This window comes from Heloderma suspectum, chromosome 5 (genome assembly GCF_057233095.1).
Source record: "Heloderma suspectum isolate Gila_16-S chromosome 5, 16-S_ref, whole genome shotgun sequence".
In the NCBI taxonomy this organism is placed as follows: Eukaryota; Metazoa; Chordata; class Lepidosauria; order Squamata; family Helodermatidae; genus Heloderma; species Heloderma suspectum.
Window position 1 is genome coordinate 131,667,542 of NC_139462.1, and position 27,014 is coordinate 131,694,555.

The 27,014-nt window shown below is 44.7% G+C and overlaps 2 protein-coding genes across 2 annotated transcripts in view; one reads left to right on the top strand and one right to left on the bottom strand.

Annotated features, from left to right (window-relative positions):
* Window positions 1–4,212, bottom strand: part of HGSNAT (heparan-alpha-glucosaminide N-acetyltransferase) — a 35,551-nt gene extending 31,339 nt beyond the window's left edge. The window contains exons 1-2 of the mRNA XM_084857496.1: window positions 4,100–4,212; window positions 516–631 (exon numbers count right to left, since the gene is read on the bottom strand). Coding sequence (XP_084713622.1) covers window positions 516–631; window positions 4,100–4,190 — 207 coding nt within the window. The 5' untranslated portion in view covers window positions 4,191–4,212. The remainder of the gene's footprint in view (window positions 1–515; window positions 632–4,099) is intronic.
* A 2,979-nt stretch (window positions 4,213–7,191) lies between these two features.
* POMK (protein O-mannose kinase) lies at window positions 7,192–16,684 on the top strand. Its single transcript, XM_084857499.1, has 3 exons — window positions 7,192–7,228; window positions 10,620–10,927; window positions 13,503–16,684. Exons 2-3 carry the CDS (start codon window positions 10,646–10,648, stop codon window positions 14,271–14,273), a joined length of 1,053 nt encoding a protein of 350 aa, XP_084713625.1. The 5' UTR covers window positions 7,192–7,228; window positions 10,620–10,645; the 3' UTR covers window positions 14,274–16,684.
* Window positions 16,685–27,014: the final 10,330 nt, after the last annotated feature.

Here is a 27,014-nt window from a genome sequence, read left to right on the forward strand (position 1 = left end):
CCAGCACCGTCGGCTGCTAGCCGTCCTTTCAGCTTTGAGCTAGCTGCGTCATCACATCTGGGACTAGTTGAACTTATCCTCTGTCCCTCCCCAGTAGCATTTTGACCATCTTCCGACCTGGGAGTCCCATCTTCCAATGGTATACTGACATATCTCTGGTTGTACTGATCCATTTAGTTTTCATGGCAAGAATACTGGGATGGGTTGCCATTTCCTTCCCCAGGGATCATATTTACTCTGACCTCTCTGCCATGACCTTCCCGTCTTGGGTGTCCCTTCACAGTTTAGCTCATGACGTCATTGAGGTGCTCAAGCTCCAGCACCACGACAAGGTAATGATCTCCTTTGCTGGAACATTATTAATTACCATACTTCATAATGAAACGTATCCAGTTTGCATCAGTTTATTCTAAGTACAGTATTCTTAGGGTGGTAGAATAGTAAGGTTGGAAGGGGCCTATAAGACCATTGCATTCTAGAACTCACACACACATACACCAGTGAATATGAATTACCTGGTAGCAATAATCTGAGAGCCAGTAGACGGTCACGTTCTCACTGAGTAATTCATTATGAATTTGTAACAGTGCGTGGTCAATTTTTAGATCCGAGGGTGGTTGTCTGGATACATCTATTAGGAATATAGATGGAGAGAGACCCTTCAATATTTAGCTAGACAAACATGCTAAATTGGACATTCATGGCTTTCCAGCTCAGAACAACTAAGGATTCTGGGATGACAGATCCTTTCCAGCTTGCATACCCTGACACCTCATATAAACCCAGCGTATCTTTGCAAATGAGAACATAGTCAGCAATGTCATGCAATTCTTGTAGGAAGCTCCCTTTATAGCCAATGGGAGTGTGCCTGCTTTCTCTCCCCACATTTTGACCAATTTTACAAAGTAGCATTACATCCATGAAAGGGGTCAGAGGGTGGGGAATCAAATCTTTGCAATTGCTAGGAGATGAAGGCAGAATATAAGCAGAGTAAACATATTTGTAGAAGACTGAAATAGACGAAGCAAAGAGGCGTAGGCAGAAATAGAGACTAGCATCTGCATTATTCTGTGATTATCTGAAGAGTCTGCAAGCCCATATAAGTCCAAGTAACACTGCTGGTATTAGGTGGTCAGGTAATCTTTATCATTAACTTACCACCAACTACAAAATTATGTTCAAGCCACAAGTGTTAAATTCAACAATGGTATCTGCAGAGATCTGCTTCCATTTGGACTCCCCATGTCCTCCACATTTGAGGTTGATATATTTTAGTTATTTAATTAATGTGGATTAGCTTGCCACCTCTTTGTTTCAAAAACTCTGGCACCTTGAATTCAGATGAACATATGAAGCTCCTTATACTGCCAGACCATTAGTTGAGCTAGCTGGATAATGTCTCCTCTGATTGACAGCAACTATTCAGAGTCCCAGACAGAGGAAAGGTTTTTCTTGGCCCTACATATCCAAGATTCCTTTCTTAAAAATAACATGTTATTTGCTATACATTACCAAGCATATGGACAAAGACAGATATATATATATATATATATATAGAGAGAGAGAGAGAGAGAAAGAGAGCACGCTGCTTAAAATGGTTATGGTAGAACATATTTTTAATCAATCTTTAAATGCAGAGGTTTGATACCTAAAAAAAGTTCCCACATTTTCCCAGAAAATGATTGAATAATTCTCTTAAAATCATCTAGTGTCTGTTAACTTGTCCGTATACATCACATTCCATATTTCTTTTTAATATTTCAAATTTGTAGTTAATACTGAATTCCATTTTTTTTGGCATGTCCTTCTAAGCAGGCTACCAATCAATTGTTTATTAATTAAATTAACAGCATATTTTCCAGACATCAAAAAAGAGATATATGTTGATCATGGAAGAATATAACTAATGGACAAGCTTTTTAAATAACACTAAGGACCTTGTTCCAAGAACATATTTTTACATAATAAAATACACACAATTTGTGATGGCATTACCACATTATACTGAAGAACCTTTTAACTAAAGCACCAGGAATTAAGCCTACAACCATATGCTTGCAAAGCATATACACAACCACTGTACCATGTCCCCTCCTCCTCAGAAGACTGCCCCTGAGCATGTCCAGAATTTCTTCCCTCAAGTGAAGTATCTTTTTTTTTTTAAGAGGAACTAAGTACAAAGCAGGGCTGGACCTAACAATAAGCAGTCGCCTCAGGCAGCAGATGCTGGGAGACAGCAGCAAAGTGTGGGAGAAGAGAGCGGTTTGCCATACAGACTGCCCTGCACCCACTGAGCTAGGCTTCTGCTGTCAGCTGCAGTGAAGGACGCTGTCTCATAGCCATTCAACGGCCAGTTGGGTTGGCTTTTGTAAATGGAATCAGAGGGGTGCCATCGTGTTCTTCATCTCAAGCAGCAAAGTGACTTGGGCCAGACCTAGGGCAAAGTTTCTCTGATCATGCTTTTCCTTTGAGAAAAGAATGCTTCCTTATCAGTCTGGAGACTTGTGCAGATGTGCCCAGATAGAAGCATCGGAATGGGAATGACTAACTTTTAACATCTGCCAAGCTCATGAGTCAATCCAAGCAGGGAAACGTCATAAGGCTGTGTGGCAGGTTGTTGCAAGGGAAAGAAGTAGAATATGAATAGGGAATATGGAGGGGGCAGATTATTTTATTTATTTATTTACAATATTTATATACTGCTCTAGATCAAAAATTTTGGAGTGGTGAACAAGATAAAACAATAAAACCCCATAATTAAAACATTTAACAAACAGATTCTGAACTTAATAAACCACAGCTGGTCACTCAGGGAAGGCCTCTAGAAAAAACAATGTCTTCAGGAGGTGCTAAAAGCAACACAACGTTGGAGCCTGGCTGACCTCCAAAGGCAGGGAGTTCCACAGGAAGGGGGCCACGATGCTGAAGGCTCTCTTCCTGGTGGACTCCAAAAGGGCCACAGATCCATGTGGAACCACCAGGAGCAAGCCCTCCGATGACCTCAGTGACTGGGCAGATTGGTAAAGAAGAAGGTGCTCTCTCAGGTATCCAGGTTCCAAGTTGTTTAGGGCTCTGTACACTAATACTTTAAACCTGGCCAGGTAGCGAATAGGCAGCCAATGCAGTTCCCTCAGCAAAGGAGTTGCATGCTGAAAAGAAGCAGCTCCTGATAATAGCTGACCTGCTGCATTCTGCCCTAGCTGCAGCTTCTGGACCAGCAGCAAGGGCAGCCCCGCATAGCACGCACTGCTGTAATCTTGAGGTTACTAATGCCTGTACCACCGTGGCCAAGCTATCCCTGTCCAGGACAGGCTGTAGCTGACAAATCAACCAAAGCTGGTAAAAGGCACTCCGAGCCGCAGTGGCCACTTTGGCCTCCAGGGACAATGATGGATCTAGGAGTACCCTCAGACTATGAACCTGACTTTTCAGAGGGAGTGCAACCCCATCCAGAACAGGCAATGTGCCTGTTTAGATTAAATATGATGGTGGACAATAAAGTCACTTGATACCCCTCACCCAATGTCTATTTGGGTGAGATAGGGTATTTGAAGAGATAGGGCAGGGAGAGATTTAGGGTCTCTTGATTTTAAAAATTTTATCACTGTTGATAGTCTTTGAATATTCTATTTTTTAGTTTTTGAGTATTTTGTTTTTTAACTGCCTTGTTATAGTTTGTGGGAAGGCAGGATATAAATATTTTAAAATATTATCCTCCCAAGAGATTTGACATGGGTGGGGGGAGGGGGCAAGCAACACCAGTCTGCAACTTGGTATGTGCCAAGAGTATTTTCTTAAAAATTGGGGCCTTTCTTTCTTTCTTTCCTTCCTTCCTTCCCTCTCCTCCCCTCAAAAAAACTGGTTGGCACCCGATGGCTTTTTATTGTTGCGGTGGCTTGTCTGGCAAAACAAAATGCATATTAAGCTCGGTGCCTTTTAGAAGCTTTTGACACTTCCTTCTGCACAGGCCGAAGGAGGGTGGGAGAGAGACAGGCGGAGGGCAACGGAACCGATGAGGAAGAAGCTGGGGGCGGCGGGGCGGAAAGCGGCGCCGGGAGGGGAACGAGGAAAGGGGTACATGCGGGGGGGCGATGCTTACCGTGGGGCCGAGCCAAGCCCGACAGCAGGAGGGCGACAAGCGCCCCCGCTAGGTAGGAGGTCGCGTGTGCCCGGCTCCCCGGCCCCGCCATCCCCGCGGCCTCAGTCGCTCGCGCAGGAGGGCCGGACCCCGCGCTGGCTTGCCGCCCTCCCGTAGGAGGCGGCGGCGGCGGCTTCCTCCTCCCCCGCCCGAAAATTAGGAAGAACACTGCAGCAGTTAGCGCTGTTGATTATGCACCTCCCAGCCCCCGGTTGCCTGAGGCGAGGCCATCTCGGCGGTATGAGGCGATTATGTCTGAGGAAGAGGCAGCGACGGGGGCTACCACCGGAGGAGAAAGATGGGGAATGGGGGCCAAGGCGAAGGCCCAGTTATGCATCTCTTGTGATCATGCATCTGTATTTCATTTTTGTACCACCCAATAGCCGAAGCTGCCTGGGCGGCCCACAAAATTGAAACCACAAAAATACAACAGAAAATACAATATAAAATATAATAGATTAAAACTACAGAATAAAAATACAACTAGAGTAAAGCCTAGCAGCAGTGCAGGTATTTAAAATGCAATAGCAGATTTAAGACAGCAGCGCCGAAAAACTGGAATGCTAAAAATGCCTGGGAAAAGAAAAAGGGCTTCACCTGGTGCCAGGAAGAGTACAACATAGGCGCCCGGCAAACTTCTCTAGGGAGTTCGTTCTACAACTGGGATGCCACAGCGGAAAATGCCCTTTTCCTGGTAGCCACCAATGTTACGCATCTTTTTTCCATGAAATGCTTCTAATCCTTGTAATGTTCTTCCTTCATTTTAAATAACTGAGGTACTATGGTTTATATATGCTACATTTATAAATAAATAAATTCTAATTTGACACTTTATTTCAAAAAATATGCTGGTGCCTCTATCTACAATACTTCTCAACCTGCATGTTCCATTTAGCAACCTAAGGGCTGAATTTACTTTTTCTTTTGTTCTCTTGATGAAATCACATCATGGCATGTTTACCACTCTTGCTACACCGGTACTGCTGCTTGTCAGAGGGCATTCAGTCTCCAGCTGGTTTCAGAATTAACTGGAAGGGGGAAGAGAGAGGTGTGGAACACTTAAAAAAAAAAATTAAACTAGGGTGCAGTCCTTTTCATGTTTAGACAGAAAAAAAAAGTCCTACAAAAAGTCCTATGCTGGCTGGGGCATTCTGGCAGTTGTAGGACTTTTTTCTGTCTAAACATGTATGGGGTTGTGCAGTGATTGCCACATTAAAAAAATTCAAGGATGGGGATGCAATTTGCATTTAAAAAAAAAAAAAGGCAGGAAAGAACACTCAGTTCTTCAGTCAGCCCGCTCCTGGCCTCACGCTGAGGAGGTGCAAGTGAAGAAGAGGAGGATGGCTGTCAGCTCTAGTCTTGAAAAACACATATTGCCTCCCGACAGTCTGAAACAAAATAAAAATGATAAAGTTGCAATGAGTTCTCTGGAAAGGGGAGAAGGAACGGAAGAAGGAAGGAGAGACAGGGAAGAAGGTGAACTGACTCTTTTCCGCCCACAGAGCTTTGTCCCACCTGCTAGTGTGGATGGAACAGAGTATGATGTATACACAAAGCACATTAAAGGCGCAATCCTTTGGGGACAGGTGGCCGCCTCCAAACTCAGAGGCAACTACCTATCCAATGCAGGGCAGAAGCGTGGAGGGGATCATCCCCTCCACACTTCAGCCACCCTGCATTTGCAGCTAGACAGCGAATTTTGTCTGTCTAGCCCCTGGAAGCCGGAGCGGGGGAAGTGGCTCCTGGATGACACATAGGATGTGTCGTACCTGGATTTCCGCATTCCCTGCCCTGGGATGCCCCCAGGAACAACCCATTTTCGCTGCTCCGCACTCCTCTTCCGAGCACAGGGCTGTTCCGAGCGGCCTGCAAGGCAGCACAGGAGGGACGGAAGGTCAGTTGTCAGGGAACCGACCTCGGAGCATGGGTTCTGGGATCAGATCCCAGAAGCCAACCTATCCTGTGGCCGTCTAGCCACTGACTAGCGGCTATAGGATTGCTCCCTAAGTCCCTGATAGTGTGGAATCTTCACTGAAATTCTGTTTATATTTTACAGTGGAAGAGCAATGATGTTAGACAGGTTCCCTGTCTGCAAACACCCTTAGGCCACAATCCTATGCATGTTTAAACAGAAAAATGTCTTACAGCTCCCAGCATTCCCCAGACATGCTGGCTGGGGAATGCTGGGAGCTGTAGGGTTTTTTTCTGGCTAAACATGCATAGGATTGCACCCCTAACTGTCTGATCTGCTGATTCCATTACTATCTCGAATTACAGTGATTTGGCAACATCGTGCCCTTGCCCCACCTCACCCCCCCCCCGAAATAAGACAAGGTGGGATGTGTGTTACAATTACTATGTTTTATGATATATCCACTTTTCAGTTGCGGGTCGATACTGGCAGATACAACTCTGATAAAGGCTTTAAGGGCCTTAATAAAGGCTACTAGGTTTTACTTTGGTTTTACCTGGTGGTATTTTTAAACTTTTAACAGTTTTATGTTATGTTTTTCAAGTTGTATTTTATGGTTTTAACTGTGAACTGTCCAGAGGTCCTGGGCTAACTGGGCAGTATAAAAACATAATAAATACATAAATAAGACTGTGACTTACTGGATCTTTATTGACAGAACACAACTGTCTACTGCAAAAGTACACGCACATTATCAAGAAGCAGGAGGGGAGCTGAACAATTAACGACATTACTGAATAAACCTGACATACAGTCGTGTTGAAAACACAGCAGAGCAAAATATATCACACACAAAACACACATAATTGTATTTCCACATTCGTCGCCCTCTCAGCAATCCCCCCGCCCCGATCCGTCCCTCGGCAGCGCTCAACCAAATGGAATGCGCCACCTGCCCCGCTCACTTCCATGCAGCCACGCTGTTTTGACCCCTCTGAATGTGAAACAGAAATTCCAAATTCAATGGGCACCCGGAGCCTTATGTACTTCTAACTATTTTATCTCTATGTGCGGGGGGGGGGGGGAGGCGCTCATGTGACTCAGAGCAGGGCATGCTGGGACTGTGCCATATTGGCTGCCGGGAGTTCAGAATGGCGCGTGTCGATGTGGGGATTAAGGTAAGCGTACTTCATGCGGGCTGGGGATTGTGGGAGTTGCAGTCCAACACATCTGGAGGGCATCAGGTCGGGGAGGGCTGGTGTAGCCCCTTTGAGAAGCAAACGTATTGTTGCAAACGTATAAGGAGAGATTCTCAATCTTTCTCATGGTTGGATCTGTCTCCCCACCCCACCCCACCCCGCGCTCCATTTATTTGGTTCATTAAGGGCGCAATCCTATGCATGTTTAGACAGTCTAAACATGCATAGGATTGCATTCTAAAAAGATGTGGGGGCCGGTCTTACGCGTATTTATTTGGAAGTAAATTCAGTTATAGTCACTGGGATTCATGGCATAGGAGTGTAACCTTAATTGGTAAAGCATCTCCAAGAGGACAGGTTCCTGCAAGCAAGGAGATGGATGAAAAGGTTAGAATTATTTAAGCAAATGCTCGGATGCTAAAACACCATGCATCAGAAATTTAGAGAATGTGTTCTGCATTATTTACTGCTTATTTGGCTTCAGCTAATGCTTAGTCTTGAAAATCCGACTCCTTTACCGTGTTATGTGGCTGAAATCTAGCTGGAGCTCTCTGGCAAAATGTTAGGTTATAGAATAATAGAATCATAGGGTTGGAAGGGGCCCACAAGACCATCGAGTCCAACTCCCTGCTCAATGCAGGAAGCCTGATTCCCAGGTGGTCTCCCATCCAAGTACTAACCAGGACTGACCCTGCTTAGCTTCTGAGATCTGCTGGAATTTGCAAAATTGTTTGCAAATTTTGAGTTGAAAAGCTATTTCTAATATTACAACACAGCAGATATAATTGTGGTACTTAATTTGTGCCTCCTCCAGTTTAATAATTAAATGTCAAGTGCTGTATGTTAGATCTCAACCTACACATTGCATGTATGTAGTGGTGAATGAGGAGACAATAAAACAGCCTGTATATCTCTAGCATTACAAAGTAATCTTAATCTTTTTATCTAAAAAGTGAAGTGGAAAAATATTTTAAAAGTAGTTTTGCTTTATTATATAGTTAATCTGCATTAAATCTGCCACCATGCATTAAATTTTAGCATAAATGAAAGATTAGATGCTATATTAGATAGTTTTGAAATTTGATTAATCTGAAGTACATATAGGGCACAATCCTATGCATGTTTAGACTGGAAAAAGTCTGACTAGGCAAAGTCCTTAGACCCCAAAATTAGCCTCATAGGCTTGCCTGAGTTGGGAGGCTTTCACTGCAAATTTAGTTGTCTTGGGGTGCAATCCTATGGCTGCTAGTCAGTGGCTAGATGGCCATAGGATTGGTCGGTTTCAGGAACCAACCTTGGAGCCCACGCTCTGAGTTTGGTTCCTGGAGAACTGCCTCCCCACCTCGTAGGCAGCGTGGATCATCCCAGGGCTCCACACTTGTAAGAGCAGCGTGGAGTGAGGCAGAAGGGGGCAGCCCCAGAGGTGGAGAGGGGAGTGCATCAGTGCCGGTATGACACTTCCTATGTGTCGTCCAGCCAACCCGCCCTGTGCTCCAACATCCCGCAGCTAGATAGCTGAAATTGGCCTTCTAGCAGCGAATGCAGGGTGGCTGGAGTGCAGAGGAGACAATCCCCTCCTTGCTCCTCCCACCATGCATTGAATAGGCAGTCGCCTCCGAGTTCGGAGGTGGCCACCTCTCCTCATTGAGTTGCGCCCTTAAACATAACAAGCTTAACTGTGCTAGAGAGCAGATACTTAATTCTATCCACATCTCTATGAGTGGCTACCGACTGAACCTTTTTTCAGGTGTTTTTCCCTTGAAGTATTATATAATTTACAGTATAATATATATGATCAGCCATCTGGCATCCACAGATACAGAAGTGCTGTTCTCTGAGTGGGTTGATGTATCTCCCTTCCAAAAAATGGCTTTCATTGTCTGAAAACCGACTGAATCCTAAACACACTTGCTAGGAAGTTTGCTAGGAAGGCTGCAGTCCTATAGAAACTTAACTTGGAAGTAAGCCACACTGAACTCGATGGAACTTCTGAGTAGATATTTATAGGAATGTCCAGTAAATCTCTCCCACTGAAATCAATACAGCTTAAAGTTGGCATTGAGTGGACATTGAGTGGGTGGATTCCAAGAAGAGAAAATTTATTCAGGGTTTTCAGCAAATATACACATAATTTGGTTGGCCTTGGTAGGCAACCAAAAACTTATGGACTTCAGTACAATGTAACATATGCACAAATCAGTACTATAAAGTTACTATATCATTTAGGAAAGGTGCTGTGTACCCCCTCTCTATCTCCAAGATCATTTCTGCAATCTGCTCTTCAAACCTCCTCTTCAGCTTGGACCTGGAGATAGGGGTGGAAATTGTTTGCATTATTGAACTGTAGTTTGGCGGTGCTCAGAGCACCTCAGGAGCCCAGAGTAATCATGGGGAGGTCCCTGCACCCCTCCTCTCCAGTTTCAAGATGGAACGGAGAACTGGGGCTTATTTTGGTGCTGGCTTTCCAAGGTGCTTTGAGAAAGATCCTTGCCCCCTCCCCAGCTCCACGATTATGAGGAAGGCTGGGGCTCATCTCATCATGCTCTTAAGAGAGCAATGGAACACTCAGTCTAGCAAGTGGAATTGTGGAGCCCTAGTTTTCAGGGTTGTTTCTCATCTAGCTGCTACAAATAATATTCGATATCAATCTTGCTCATCTAGCTACTGCTAAAGAAAAGTGTGGGAAACAAGTTTCCCCAAAACAGAACACCGCTATCTCTTGCTTGTCACTCTGGATGAAATCCAGCCAGTTAAGCATGTGATATGCTCCATTACACTAAATTAATCCCTTTCAGAAATGTTATTGCAAATGTAATTTGAATGCTCCAGGCTTTGACCTGGTTCTCACAATCAAAACAAGCTACCCTTGCTTATTTAAACCACGATGCCATGGTGCCTTATTTTGATCATGTGAACTGGCCCTTTGTGTCGTTCTCAAGTGGTGCATGTATGTGTATCCTTTGGAATTTTCTACCACAATTTTGTGAAGACAAGTGATTCTGAAATAACTAGGTATTTTTGTTCCAAACATTAATTGGACCTAATATCAATTAGTGAACGGGCTAGACAAATGAAACTAGTTCTGTCAGAATAGTTTGGGCCACTGCGTATGCAGTGCTGTTTGCTGGATCATAATCTATGGTTGTAAAACCACAAAAATGTTAGTAGAATTATTCATCTCCCAGTAGCTGTATGTTTCAAGTTCAGTGCCTGTTTATTTGAGGCTGTAGCATTGCTATATAAAGACAGAAGACCTTGACAGTGTCATGAAAACTCTCCCAAAATGTCTTAATTCAAATCATTGTCCTCCCCCGCCCTTCACAAGGATTGGTATGATAAATTAACAATTTGTAACACTTATTTCTTACAGCAAATCTGAAAGATGACCATTGCAACATGGAAAAGAAATCCTATGACATGAAAACAGATCTTATGCAAAAGCTGATTCCTCCAGTCTTGTTTCTGCTTCTCATTGTGCTGCTTGTGAACCTGTTCCTCTATCAATACTTCAGTCATGAATACTTTTCCGATGGACAGGCCAATGTTGAACCCAATTCCTGTCCACATGGATACTTCAGATTAGGAGTCCTGAAGAACTGTTCACCATGGTTGTCCTGTGAGGCCATGAAAAGAGAAGTCCGCAAACTGAAGCGCATTGGTGAAGGGGCTGTGAAAAGGGTTAGTTTATCATCATGCATATTGACATTGTTCTGTCAATTCACCATTCACTCTTTCTGACTTGGTGACATCTCCATTCTTATCAGAGGCGTGTCTGTGTCATCGGGTGTACTTCCCAAAACGTTATTCAAACGACATACTGAATTTTTATAGTACTGTTTCGTGTATTGGTTTCAACTAATGTCTGAAATCAAGGTACATAGGAAACTGTCTTATACTGAGTCAGACCATTATAGTCCATCCAGCTCAGTATGGTTTGCCCTGACTGGTAATAGCCTCCTAGGGTTTCAGATGGGAGCCTTTTACAGTGCTACCTGGAAATGCTGGGGATTTAACCTTTTGCATGCAAAGCATGTGCTCTATCACTGCTCTGTCTGGTGAATGTCAATGTGCACATGTGAATGCTGAAATTTGTGAATGTCTGCAAATGGATATATTTTACATATACATTTCCCGATGTTTTGGGCATAACATCAAGTGAATGCTCACAATAACATTTAGGTGACTGTTACTCGTTTAGTAATGAACCACATTCATTGTTTCTAGTCACTCAAAATTTTTTCTTGGGATTTGTCAACATTTACCACATTTCAGACACTCAGGATTACATAGTTTGCTGTCTCATGACACAGTCCTTGTCTTGACTAGATTTTGTTTTTTTACATCAGGGTTCATTGCCAATTACAGATAGTGATGGGTGAACTCTACTAACGTCAGTTTGCAATTGGACTTGTCAAACAGAGATATTGGCCCGCAAATTAGAAAATAGCTTAGCTTTTACAAACCCAATTAATTTTGGAAATCCTGTTGTGCTTCTGCTGGCATCAATGAGGAGCTCCCATACCTTTCACCTGGTTTGGTGTAGTATCAGCAAAAAAGGTCCCACTGGAAGCTTCCACTTTCCTTGATGCTGGGGATGCTAACATTCCAGCATTCCTTGGGTAAGAAAGGAGGGGCAGTCATTTCAGCCAGAGCCAGAGAAGAACATTTAGGCAAACAGTACCCATAGATGAGCATTATGAGAATGCCAACTTTATATTCCAAACTGGGCTGTTACAAGCTTTACCAATATAAATAATTGCAGGTATGTTAATGTAGAGCAGCCGTCCCCAACCTGGTACCCTCTAGATGTGTTGGACTACAATTCCCATCAGCCCCAACCAGCATGTCCAATGGTCTAGGATGGGAATTGTAATTCAAAAAGTCTGGAAAGCATGAGGTTGGGGAAGGTTGTTTTAGAGGATGGAATCTGTAGAGTTGTTGTTCAGTCATTAAGTCGTGTCCGACTCTTCGTGACCCCACGGACCATAGCACGCCAGTACTTCCTGTCCTCTGCTCTCTCCCGGAGTGTGCTCAAGTTCATATTCATTGCATCGGTGATGCTATCTAGCCATCTCATCCTCTGCTGTCCCCTTCTCCTTTTGCCTTCAGTCTTTCCCAGCATCAGGGTCTTTTCCAGGGAGTTTCCTCTCCGCATTAGGTGGCCAAAATATTTGAGCTTCAGCTTCAGCATCTGTCCTTCCAATGAGCACTCAGGGTTGATTTCCTTTAGGATGGACTGATTTGAACTCCTTGCAGTCCAGGGGACTCGTAAGAGTCTTCTCCAGCACCACAGTTCGAAAGCATCAATTCTTCGGCGCTCAGCCTTCCTTATAGTCCAGCTCTCACAGCCATACATTACTACTGGGAAAACCATAGCTTTGATTAGACGGACCTTTGTTGGCAAGATGATGTCTCTGCTTCTTACTATGCTGTCTAGGTTTGCCATAGCTTTCCTCCCAAGGAGCAAGCGTCTTTTAATTTCATGGCTACAGTCACCGTCTGTGGTGATCTTGGAGCCCAAGAAAGTAAAATCTGTCACTGCATCCATTTCTTCCCCTTCTATATGCCAGGAAGTGATGGGGCCAGATGCCATGATCTTCGTTTTTTTAATGTTGAGTTTCAAACCAGCTTTTGCACTCTCCACTTTCACCCTCAACAAGAGGCTCTTTAGATCCTCTTCGCTTTCTGCCATTAGGGTGGTATCATCTGCATATCTGAGGTTGTTGATAATTCTCCTGGCAATCTTAATTCCAACCTGTGATTCATCCAACCCGGCGTTTCTCATGATGTACTCTGCATATAAGTTAAATAAGCAGGGCGACAATAGCCTTGTCGTACTCCTTTCCCAATTTGAACCATTCGGTTGTTCCATGTCTGGTTCTTACTGTTGCTGTAGATATGAGTACTATAGTGAAAATGTTCCTGACATTACTTAGGAAGTTCCTCCCATCAGCTTGCCATGGTTAACAACATTGGATTTTGTTTATAGAGTGTTATCAAGATTATGGCGATAATAGATGTGGAGTATTTTGAACACTTTAAATACTTTATATAAATGCTTATTTCCCCTGATGTATGCTTCTTTTTTGGAACAATTAAATCCAGTATCCTCTGTAGTAGTTTGGATGTGTGATAGCTGTGTTGGTTCCATTAAATTGGAATCACAGAACAAGTGAGATGATGAAAAGTTAGTAGTCATTAGTAGCTGTATTGTGCCTTTGAGGCTAAATAGATAAATTCTCCTTGTTTTTAGGTCTTCCTTTCTGAATGGAAGGAAAATAAAGTTGCCCTTTCCCAGCTAACTATGCCGGAGCTACAAGAAGACTTTATTCATGGGCTTCAGATGCTGAAATCCCTACAGAGCAAGCATGTGGTCAAGCTGCTTGGATATTGTGAGGAGGAGTACATGATTCTTACCGAGTACCATCCATTCGGATCCCTGAAGAATTTGAATGAGATCCTGAACCTTCCAAAATACAAGAACTCCAACACATGGTATAACAGGTTCCTGCTTGCTATAGATTATGTGAGCATCATCCATTACCTGCACAACAGTCCCCTGGGCACTGTTGTGATGTGCGACTCTAGTGACTTGGATAAAGTACTTTCACAGTACTTACTGACAAGCAGTTTCCATGTTGTTGTGAATGACTTGGATGCTTTGCCTCTTGTGAACAAGAGTGCTGGTCAGTTGATCAGGTGTGGCCATCGGGAGCTGCAGGGTGAGTTTGTTGCTCCTGAGCAGCTTTGGCCTTACGGAAAAGGAACACCTTTTGAAGATCGCCTCATGCCTCCATATGATGAAATGACAGACATATGGAAAATCCCTGATGTTTCCAACTTTCTCTTGGGAGAAGTTGATGGGAGTGATCTTGTCAGGTTTCACCTGTTTGACATCCATGTGGCATGTAAGAAAAGCCCAGCTGAAAGACCTTCTGCTCAAATGGTTTTGGACATGTACAGGAAAATACTAGCATCACTTGTTAGAGAAACTGTTATGCCAAGGACAAGGGACACGTTATGAAAACAAACAACTCATGGACATATTTTGGTATCATAACTAGAACTGGACATATTTAGCATCCTTTATTCCTTGACTGTTCTCCTGATCTGAAAAGTACATGGGGCTGGTTGAAACTTAAGTGGTGAAACTCTAAAATGTTTTTTATTATGTCTGTGACAAACTGTAGAGAGAATGGGAGAAAAGTGGTACGTGCTGTGTTTAAAAAATTGCAGACTTCTGAATGTACATTTCTTCCTTAATCAAGTTGGCACAGGCTTATGAAAATGATAAATGTAACTAAAGTATTTGATAGGAGAGGTAATTCAAGTGGTTCTTGTTCATTCTCACCATGGTGTGAAATCATTGTTTACTGTGCTTCTCTCTTGTAGCATTTTTTAAAACAAGGGTCCCCACTATCCCCCATCTCTTCCATCTAGTGATGTGGAACAGAAAATTTCTCAAAATGGAAATGTTTCCATGCTTAGTTTTCCCGTGGGAAATTTTCCATTTCATACATTCATTAGTAACAATCAATGGACGCCAACTGCAAATACAATATAAAGCTGGCAGTTTCAAAGTCAGCAAAGCATGTTGCTAAAATTTATTATTGTGTCAACAGTTTTCAGTACCTTTGGTTTTTTCCTTAAATATAAACAATATAAGGGAAGTACATGCTATGATCTTTAATTTTTTTCAAGTATTTTAATAAATTTTTCTACATATTATAACATCTATATCACATGCTTTAATTTTACCCCTAAATTATTTCAGATCAAATATTTGTGGCATATTGGGCCAAAAAATTAACATGGGATACTTTTTAAGAATGTTGTTTACTAAATACAAGTAAAGTAACATGTTAAATTATACCACTCTCTAGAGCAGCCTTCCCCAACCTGGTGCCCTCCAGATATTTTGGACTTCAAGTCCCATCAGCCCCAGCCAGCATGGCCAATAGTCAAGAATGCTAGGAGCTTTAGTTCAAAACATCTAGGAGGCACCAAATTGAGGAAGGCTGCTCTATGACATCTGAAAATTTTTGGATGCAAACTAACCTAATTTGCAAAGGAAAAGTTCCCAGAAAATGTTCCAATTCAACGTTTTCTGCAAAACCCACATCACTGTCTCCTTGAGACCTAATTCCCTCCAAACTAATGTTAAGGTGGTCCTGAATACCATTGTGCTACGGGGTGCTTCTTGCTATCAGTACACGTTGGTGTATTGACAATGACCTTGTTTTCATGTACCAACAGCTCATGGTTTAAACAAACCATGAGTTATCATGCACGAGCAACAGAGAGCAGACATGCAGCCTCTCGCATGCACGCCACTTCCACTTTTAATGAATAAGCTGTGGTCAGCCTCCTCTTAGGTTGTTGAGCGTGATGTGTGAACCCAGAGTGCTAGGGGCTAAACAACCCAGCGGTTAACCCAAGTTTGCATGTCACGCTCCACAATCTATGAATACAGGTTGTTGATCAAAAGCGGAAGTGGCTGGCATGCTGCAGGCAACATGCCTGCTCTCTTCTGATTATCCCACTTGTTTAACCCATGGGCCGTCGTTACCTGCAAGCTGGTATGTAGCAGAATCTGAAAGTGGGGTGAATGGTTCTGCAGCCAGTTTGATTAGTGCAGGAATAGGTTATGTTTTCAAAGGTAACGGCTGTGTCCTAAGCAAGCATTGAGAGCAGATTAGATGTTACAAAGCAAACACCAGGTAACCAGTCCCATATTTTCCTTGTAACACTAATTATAGGGGTAAGCATTTTCAAGGGAAAGCCAGTGGGAGGGAGTGCTTAACCCTTCTCCTGTTTGTAAAGGGCTTCTTCCTCTTCCTGACATGGGGCATCTCTACACCAGCCTAAAATCCTGCATTTAAAATGTGGCTTTCTGTTTCCATTTTCAATGCAGGATCACAACGACTCCCTTCTTCACCCGCTTCCTTTCCCCCTCCTTCTCCCCATATCTGAGTCTTCCATGATCTGTCTCTGATCTCGCTCCTCTTCTTGCTGCTTTTCCTTTTTTCACGGAGGGAACTCAAGCGGAACACAATGGGGTAATTTGATAGCTCATCTGCGATTTATTTAAAAATGGAACAAAGGGCATTTGGTGCAGGAGACACCCTGGAGGGTCATGGCGTCATGTAAAGAGCCTGTAAACTTCCATGTGGGAGCAATCTCAGTCGCAGGATAAAAGCTCCGTGTGAAGAAAGCCATGCTCTGAAGTTGGGAGTGATCCCAGCTAGGGAAAAACCAGCCTTGAGGGAAGCTATTTGCAGGGGAGAATTGGTGGGTATGTGTGAAATCCACCAGGCTGAATTTTTTTTCTGCAAGAAAAAGGGCCAGTTTAGATCACTTTATTTATATGATATTTTTATACAATGTACTATACTAAAATTCCTAAGCAGTCATATTAAAAGTACAATAACTCTCATTGATGCTACTTCATATATTTCCTAAGCAGTGATGCAGATAATTTATTTCTTATTTTTATGTATGAACTTGGGCAGAAATATAGCACTTACTGTGGTCGGTATACTCAGTTTCTTTAGTGCTTTTTAGACCTTACAGCAGCTGCATGGGAGCTGCTTTTCCATGGGTTCATCTCATGATAGTACTGTAACATTTAAAGGTCTGCCTTTATGTTGCAGAAATCAGAGTCAGAGACCACGGAGTGAAGAAAAAATAGTTTCTCTTTATTAACGCGCGGGCTTTATGACTGGAATAACTTCCAAAGTGCCAAAAAACCCCGAAGTACATCAGCAAATTGTTTTTATAGATATTGTGACACATAGGCAAAATCTCCCCCACCCCTTTCTGTATGGTTTTGCAGTATTTAGCATTTCCTCTTCTAGCACAATTGTTTATAGCCCAGGAAATGGGTTATAGGACATGATAAACTGAGAACATGATTAACAACTCTGACCTTAGCCTTGTTGACAAGATAAGAAATTCCTGCATCTTTTCAGCTTGCAAAATGTATTCGAAGGAGAAAGAGCTCAGCAAAAACATGAGGCTACTTAGTCTGACCCTCTACATTGCTACTACAATTACAGGGCCAATCATATGGATGATTACCATGCAATTGTCACCTGTCTGAGATCAAAGATCACAATCAGGTGATAGGGATCTAGACAGCGGGACCTGCCCATATGGTAGCAGGCTTTTAAACGCCACAGCAACATAGCAAGGTGAAACTATCAAAATATTTTCTTTTGCTGTAACATCTAAAATGGGTTGGCAACTTGTGGCCCTCCAGATGTTTTGGCCTTCAACTCCCAGCATCCCTCACTACTGGTTGTGTTGGATAGAACATGTTATTTTTATTTTATGCTGTAGTTTTAAACTCTTATATTGTATCTTATGTTGTATTTTATGGTTCTGTTGCCCACCACTGATCTGCAGAAATGCATGATAGGTCCTATAAAAGCACTAGATGGCAGTAGACAATGGCATGTTTAGCAGCTGCATGTGATGGCTTTTACCTCCAAAATACCCATTCTCTGGTTAAAGGTTAACAATGGCTGACCTAATAACAGGTGACACTTGAATGACAGTAGGGTGATCAATGATCACAGAACATACATTTCAAGCGTAAAAATGTACGATCCTATGAAACAATTATAGCAGAGGTTGCGGGGGAGAGAATAAGCCTGTATCCTTAACCTACTGTTTCCAGCCTGTGTACCAGTGAGCTGTAAGTCCTATGGGAACAATAAACACTTGCAAGGCTCTGGGAGAATGAATAAGCTATAAAATGTCCATATGCTTATGATAGCTTGGTCTATTGCAGACTCCAGCACATCTGTACAGAATGATAATTTTCTTAAGCCAATGGCCTCACTCCTGAGGCAGCGGGTAAGGAGAGCTTTGCTGGATCAAGCTAAGGTAAGGATGCTGGAGAAATCTGTAAAGGATTCAAATGAGTTCAGATTTCTATGAATCTGACCTGCGGATCCTGAAGCAGACTGGCTTTTTCAGAGGTGGAAGAAAACTTTCAGGAGACTGGAAGTTTTTTTGTGTAACTTCGGGGGGGGGGGGATTTGCACTTGCACAAGTGGAACAAAATTCTTATACAAAAAATATTTGAGCCCATCAATAAATGGGAGATGGCGCAAAAGACACAGGACAGTCCGTGAAACATAGTTGGAACGGATTTAACAAAAATGGTATGGGTTTAACAAAATCCATACATCCGTGTACTAAAGGTTCATCTTAACCCAGCATTCTGTTTGCAGTGGTGGTCAGCCGCATGCCTCTGGGAAGTCCATAAGCAGGACATTCTTTGTCCCCTCCTTTTTATCCTCTCAGCAACTGGTCTTCAGAGGTTTACTACCTCTCAGGCTGGATGTTCTCTTTAGCTACCCATTGATAAATCTGTCCTTGATGAATTTGTCTAACCACTTTTTAAAGCCACATCAACCAGTCAATATAACCAAATCTCATGGTAGCCAATTCCATGAGTTCATTATGCATTGTGTAAAGTATTTTCTCTCCAGCTGTCATGGAGAAGCAGTCATCACACCTGAGATTGCACCTCCTTTTGGCTACAGGCAGGATCTAGTTTGTAGGATATCATAGGGTGGGGCTACTCAGCTTCCTAGGCCCCATCTACATGGGGCATTTACTCCAGTCCTACTGTGCCCCTAAGACGATCATGGCACATGACGGATGCCCCCTCTCTGTAGCAAGCATGGTTTTTCATCCTGTAAAACCTGCTTTTTTGCAAACTCGTTTTCTGATGGATTTTCCCGTCGTGGTGGCTTCAGCGCAGTTTGGGAGTCTGTGTGACTTGAACTGCCTTTGCTGCAGGCTGGGGGGAGCAGCACTTATTGGTAAAAGGGAAAATGGCATCATGAAAGGGTGGACCTGAGGATAGGAGTGGGCAAAACATGTCTACTTGGAAGTAACTCAATCCCTTTGCCTGCTCTTTTTGAAATGTCCGGACCAGTGAATGTGTGCATAAGTTTAATGAGTGATCGCCCCCAAAGGAGCCGTCTTCCTGCCGAGAAAGGGTGGACACAAGGGGGGATGTTGGTTGAACATGTCTACTTGGAAGTAACTCCTCCATTGCAGTTTCTTGAGCACACGAGCAAGGAGAGGGGTGGGGAGCAAGCCTCTGCTCATTCGCTGCCCTGCACCTATGCAGTTGACAATGTTCAGTTCTAACTTGTGGGACTCTGCCCACCCAAACCCAAACTGATGCGGTTTCAGGTAGGGCTGTGCAGGGACCCTCACTCTGCCTCAGAGGCCACTTCAGGGGTTTCCGAGGCGGGCTTGATTCGCTTAGGGGTGATTCAGGGGACACCCGACCAGCTTGGCCGCCAGAACCAAGGTGGGATTCGGATGGCTGAATCCCGCTTCTGACACCACCACCCCGCACGCGCCACGTGAGCCCCCAGCTCCTTGGGACACATGCTGGCAGGGCCCAGATAAGGAGCCCTGCCAGGCACACGCCAGACTCATGCAGTTTCAGGTAGGGCTGTGCAGGGACCCCTCGATTTGCATTGGAAGTTACTTCAAGGCTTCCAAGGTGAGCCAGATTTGCTTCGGGGTGATTTCCCCCCACTCCCTGACCTGCTTTGGCCTCTGGAGCCAAAGCGGGATTCGGATGGACAAATCCCACTTTGGACACCCCCCCCCCCCGGATCCTGCCATTTGCACAGGATCTATTTCCAGAAATACGGGGAGTTGCCATTTAAAAATGGTGACTCCCTGGAACAAGACGATGGCTGCCAGTGCATGTCCCGAGGGCCCAGGTAAGGAGCTGGGGGCTGGATGGTGGCAGCATGGCTGAGCTTCTGGATCACTCTGAAGCATGCCAGAGCGACTTGACCCGCTTCATGCCCCCTCCGCCTCACCTCAGAAGCAACACGAACTGGCCTGATGCACCCTGCTTTGGCTCGGAGTTCAGGCTTCGGGCTGAAGCGGTGTACAGCCCTAGTTTCAGGTGCCGTTTGCCCCATGCAGGCAGAATGTTTTAAATATATACACTGCATTACTGGCTGTTTGCCCCAGGAGGAGCAAACCCAATTTCATGAAAATCTGGATGCAAACAGAATCGCCTCAGAAAGCGTCTTTGTGTAGATGGGGCCTTAGATTAATCCTGCCTGGCCACCAAGCAACTGCTGAGCTCAACAGCAACAAAAAGCAGAAGAAATAATAAAAACAACTGAAAGAGAAACAGCCCAGAGGAAAGCAGACACCCAGCTTCTTCATCTCCAAATTCCCTAGGCCAAGGGGCAACTGGTCTAAGACAGTTCTCGGGCACTCCCATCACACTTTTCAGCAGTATTCTTCCCACCCCACAGCCATCATGCCAGTAACCATGGGAAAGCCCACATACTGAGGGAAGAAGCTATGGGTCAGAAGTACTGCTATGCTGAAACATTTCCCTACATTTTTGGCCATTCTCATGCAATTTGATAAAAAAAAAAAATCAATTACTTTTGAAAAAACGTTCAAAGGAGAAGGAAATTTTGGAGAAAATCTTGTGGGAGGTGTTCAAGGTTCTTCTTACCTTACTTATGAGGTGGCTGAGGGCTGTGTTCTGTACTTTATTGTACAATCATTTCTTCAGCAGTCTGCATCCACCCTGGCTGTCCCTACTTCAATTAGAGCCCAGGGGAAGACATCATGAGGTAACTACTCTCCCATGGAGCTTTTTCAGATTAGGAAATGTGGGCACTGAGGGATGCTGGAGAGTTATGGAGAGAAATGTAATAGAAAGAAAAAAACAGTCACAGTACCCTTGTCCACCTTGCAATGATAAGTTCAAAAACACCACCAAAAGAATGTAAAAAGCAATTCTAAAGTTGAGGCAGAAAAACAGAAGTCTCCTTTGTACAAGAAGAAAACTTGCAGGAAATTGGCGGAAAGATTTTGGCACAGCACTAACTCCACCTCTTTGCTGGAGCTGGACACAACAACATTGCCTCCCTCATACTGCTACAGGGCTTGCAGAGAAGGAGAGGTATTATAAGCATCTGCATGAGAGACAAAATGTATCAACAATCACCCCACAGAAACAAAAGCTTTGGGACACCTTGTGGAAGGTGCTAAACCTGAAGAATGACAATTAGAATTGAACAGAAATTTGTCAGAAAACATTCTTGTGAGAAAAGTTCTGAGATTTGTCTTTTTCTTACCTAGCCCCTAGAAATAGAAGCCATTTTGCACATTTTTCTCTGAATTTTCTCCACCAGTTTTTTGTGATGGCTGCCCATTCATTCATTCCACTTATATACTACCTTATTTGCTGTAAAGCCATCAAGGCAGTGAACAATGTTAAATAAATAAATAAATAAATAAAACATTAAGACACACACCCCCATCCTAGGTATGGCTATGCTAAGTATGGGTAATTGTGGGGATGCAAAATGGTGGCCAGGCTGCCAACACACCTGCTGCTGTTGTCACTTGCAGCGGCAGCACAAAAAACCCAAAACTCTTAGGAAAAAAGAAAGATGCTGTGCTACAGTCACTGCTAATGGTGAGCCTCAGCTCCAAGGAACTGCTGGAGAATTTTTCCTCCCCCTTGAGAATGTTAGATAAAAAGTCCTTGCTTTCGGTTTAGAAGAAAAGAATGCCAGGCAGGCAGCAGTGGATCCAACACTATTTTATTGAACGTTTTGCAAAATGGGTGCAGAGCAGTCTGGACCCCGATACACGTGTGCAAAAGCCCTTTATATCATATCGCTTCTATTGTTCTTACCAGTAACCAATGAAACAGTTAGTACATCGGCTCACTAAGTTAATATCCAATAAACAGTCACTATCAGCTTACCAAGCTGTTAGTCATGAGCGCGTCAGTATGATTCCCTTTTTGCTCCGCCTATATTTTCCCGCCACTCGGGCTCTTACGTAACTTGAGACGCCAACGGTTATGGAGTCTCCTTTTTTTTCTAACAATTCCCTCCTTTAAGTCTTTATTCACGTCTTAAAGCCTTTAAAATGGAGTTTCTTTATCAGCACAATAAAGCAAGAGCATCTGTTTTGACAGAGCGGTTTCAATTAACCGCTGGGATAAGCCTCTAGCGCAGGGGATAATGCAACAACCAAATAACACTAAAACTCCTATCATCACTACAAGCGAAATAAGGATTGAGGCTGCTAGGTGTTTCCATTTTCCAAACCATCTCTCTAACCAGGCAGTCACGGGGTTGTTAATCCCTGAATTCTCGGCTAATTCTTCAGACAAGGCGGTGAGGCCCTGCAAAGCCCTTGTTACCGTGCCATCTGGGGCAGTGTTGTTAGGGATGAAGGTGCAACACCGTCCACCTAGCATGACACAAACCCCTCCTTTTTCTGCTAACATCATATCAAGAACACGCCGATTTTCCCAAGCCATTTGGCTGGTGGCATCTAGCTGCTCAGCCAATCCTTTTACAGCATCTCGAGTATAGTTTATAAACCTCTGTTGATTATAATAAACGTAATTGATCCAATCTACATTTTTGTTAATGGTCACCCACCAAAACAGGGTAGATTCAAATCCTGCAGAAATTTGATTTCTTCCTTTGAACTCGTCTGGCCCTCCCCTTGGTACTCCTATGGAGTCAATATATATTTGATCATCAAAAGGGGTTACTGATCGTTTCTGCCGGGGTTGGCCAGTCTTCTCTGCTGGATGGTATGCAATTGAAAAGGGGACTGCCAACTGAACTAACCCACAAGCTCCGGACCAATTGGAGGGCAATACCTCATACAACTCTAGACCACCACAATACCACCAGAGATCAGCTCGTGGGATTGAAAGGGAATTATTCCTAAAGCGGGTGGAATTAACACATCTTACTTTACTCATCAGGTTCCCTATACGCCCTTCTGTGTCTGCAAGGTTTCAGTGTATGCATCCGGTATGGTTTCTTCTTTGCAGGAAGACTGTGGAAGGTCTGACACGATCCTTTGATTTGAGTGGGGGGTATAATTTATTGAGGGTTTGGCATTCCTCCTCTCCCCATGCATCAGGGTGTTGGAACAAACGGATCACGCAGGTGAGGAGGGAAGGAGTGTCCCATCCCAGTGGAAAGGGCAGCACCTTTGCTACAGATCTCCCTGTGGCACAAACAAAACAGTCAGACTTATTTAAAGACTTGGCTGTATACTTTATCCACTCTAACCACACATTATCAGTTTCCGCTGTTATTTGGATCCCTAACCTGGTTCTCCAGGGACGCCTCTCTTTCTCAGGGATCTGTACCAGAAGTGGTCTGAGGGGTGTTGGTGTGACATTTCGGGGTTTTATCTTAAAGCTGTCAAGCCCAAGTCCTTGAGGTATCACCATCCACGTTAATATTTCTTTAACTAACATTACCAACACCACCCACAATACTTGCTTCATATTACAAGTTTTTTGTAATTCGAACCCGAGCTTTTCCCAGATGTTGTGACTTGTATATTACAGGCGATTGTGGCTCCTGGATGGCTTCTTCGCCTGTGTCCTTGGCAGCTTCCGGAGGGGTGCCAGGGAGCAAAGGACCGTTGCCTGTGTCCTCCTGTTCTTTCCAGGTGACAGAAGGAAGCGAGGGTCGCTTAAATGGCTTTATCCGGCTGCAATGTGTCCATTTACTAGAACCCACAAGCTTTACACACGAGTGGCTGGTTGGTCCCACCAAATAAGGCCCCTCCCACCCTTCCTTTAAAGCTTCTTTATTCCACTTTTTCAGCAACACCTCGTCTCCCGTCTGGAAGAGATGGATAAGTGCATCTAACGGCAGTCTCTGAAACGGAACGGAATAAGCTCGTAGCTGTGAAAGAACAGACTGTAGAGAAGTCAACTGATCCCTTAGCATCTGATCACCCACCTCCCACTTGACTTCCTCCCTCCTTCCACAGTGTACCCGAGGCGGGAACCCAAACATCAGTTCAAAGGGGGACAATTTTATGTCCTTTCTTGGCATCCTTCGAAGCTTCGTTAAAGCTATTGCCAGAGCCTCAACCCAAGTGAGCTTCACCCCTCGTTGGAGTTTGGTTAAAGTCTCCTTGAGGCTCCGATTGATTCTTTCAACCTGTCCACTTGCCTGGGGCCTCCAGGGGCAATGTAAATGCCACTCTACTCCCAGAGCTTGTGCCAGCCCCCGTGTAATAACTGAGGTGAAATGTGACCCCTGATCGGATTCTATAACTTCGGGCAGGGAGAACCGGGGCACCACCTCCTGTAACAATTTAGCAACAACAGTTTTAGCTTGGCAGTTCCTACATGGAAACGCCTCTACCCACCCTGTCATTTGACATACTATTACAAGCAAATACCTGTAACCCCTACATGGTGGCATCTCAGCAAAATCAATCTGCGCCCTCTGGAAAGGATAGTAGGCCCATGGTCGCCCTCCTTTTGGAGGAGGGGGTGCCCTGGGACGGTTGGTTTTCTGGCAGACTTCACAGGTTGCGGCTAGTCGGTGGGCGCATACAGTTAAGCCAGGGGAGACAAACAGCCTCTTGCAATAGTCGATCATGGCTGATGCTCCAGGGTGTCCAAGAGAATGGTGAACTTGCTCTAGAACAACCCTCTGCAGGGTCTGTGGAAGAAGCAGTCTTCCATCTGTCATCTGGATCCATCCGTCGTCGCAGGGACTTATTCCGTGTTCTTGTGCCATCCGTAACTCAGCAGGGGAGTATGTGGGGCGCTCTTTTCTTTTGGGTAGAATGAGGAATGTTCCTTGGATTCCCTCTCTGGCTGCTCTTTTTGCGGCTTCATCTGCCTTCTGGTTTCCCTGTCTCCATTTTTCCTCTTTTTCTTTCCCATGGGCTCGGACGTGGACAACAGCTACTTGTGAGGGTAGCTGGAGGGCATCCAGAAGATCCACTATTAGGCCACCATTAGCCACTGGAGATCCGTTTGCTGTAAGGAATCCCCTCTCTTTCCACAGTTGCCCATGAGCATGCACAACAGCGAAGGCATTTTTGCTATCGGTATAAATATTTACTCGCTTTCCCTTGCTGGCTTGCAGGGCTCTTGTCAGGGCTACCAGTTCAGCGGATTGGGCGGAGAAATGAGGAGGCAGCCTTTCCTCGCGCACACTCTCCTCTAGAGTAACGACGGCCGCGCCTGTGTAGCGCCTTCCATCCAGCATATAGCTAGATCCATCTACAAACAGATCTCTGGCTCCCTCTATTGGTTCATCCTCAAGGTCCGGTTGGCCTTTGGTGTCTAGGTCTAATACTTCAAGGCAGTCATGATCTGGGAGTCCTGATCCGTTTGTGCCCAGTAATGTTGGCAGTAGTGTGGCGATATTAAAGCTGGAGCAAGCCTTAAAAGTGAGGTTTTCGTTTGTTAGTAAACCTATTTCATATCGGGAATGCCGGGCTGGGTTGAGAAATTTGCTTCCTCCTCCTGATCCCAAAATTTGTGGCACTCCATGCGGCACCCAAACTTCAATGGGTCCTCCCATTGTCATTTTCTCGGCTTCGGTACAAATCAGAGCTGTTGCCGCTACTGCCCTCAGGCAACTTGGCCATCCTCGTGCTATGACATCTAAGACCTTGGAATAATATCCCACTGGTCTCCAAGAGGGCCCTTTTCGCTGGCAAAGCACTCCCGAAGCTATGCCCTTATTTTCATGCACATAAAGTCTAAATGGCCGGCTGGGATTTGGTATGGCTAGAGCAGGTGGTGACACAAGAGCAGCTTTAAGACTGTGAAAAGACTTATTCATTTCCTTAGTCCATTTCCATTTATCCAGTCTATCTTTCTGCAGTGCCTCATACAGCGGCCGCGCTGTCTCCCCATAGTTTGCTATCCATAGTCGGCAGAATCCGGTCAACCCCAGGTAGGCCCTCAATTCGCGGGGGGACTTAGGGACAGGAGTGTCACGGATGACTTCAACTCTTTCTTGCCCTAGGCTCCGAGTCCCTTTAGTTATGTGGTAGCCTAGGAATTTTACAGTTGGTTGGGCCAACTGTACTTTTTCTTTTGACACTTTATAGCCCCCCCCTGCTAGATAGTTGAGGAGGGAAACCGTCCCACTCAGGCACGCATTCTTGGCCTTGGCTGAAATCAGGAGGTCGTCACAGTACTGGAGGAGATGCACCTCTGAGTGCTGCTGGACCCAGGGTTCGAGATCCTTTTGGAGCTGCTGGCCAAAGACCACCGGTGAGAGATTCAGCCCCTGAGGGATGACTGTCCATGCTAATTGAACTTTTGACACCCCCCCCCCCTGGGCTTTCCCATTCAAAGGCGAACAAAGGCCTTGAATCAGGGTGGAGGGGGATGCTGAAAAAGGCGTCTTTTAGGTCTATGACAGTGAACCAGGCGTGCTCTTCCGGAATTCCTACAAGGAGGGTGTGTGGGTTGGGGACCACAGGATGGGGGGCCTCGATCTGCTGATTAATGAGCCGGAGGTCTTGCACTAAACGAAAGCCCTTGCCCCCCCCCCTTTTTGGCACAGCGATGATGGGCGTGTTATAGGGGGACATTATCTCAATGAGCCGGCCTTCTTCTTGGAGCTTTGTTATTACTGGTTGTAGGCCCTCCTTTCCTTGGCGGGAAAGGGGATACTGTTTCACATGAACAGGCCTTGCTCCCTCCTTGAGGGGAATTTTGTATGGTGCTGCCGACTTGGCACGAGAGGCCCCTCCAATCCCGGCCCAAGCTAGAGGGTTGACTCTGTTTTCTATTAAGCTCCAGTCCTCGGTGGCCTCTGGGGTGGATTCTTCTGCAACCTTCAAAAGGGCCATTTGGTAGTTACTACTCTGCTGTTTAGGGAGCCGTATCTCCATCCTTCCATCAGGAGTAAAAGCAATCTCAGTTTGGAGTTTAGTC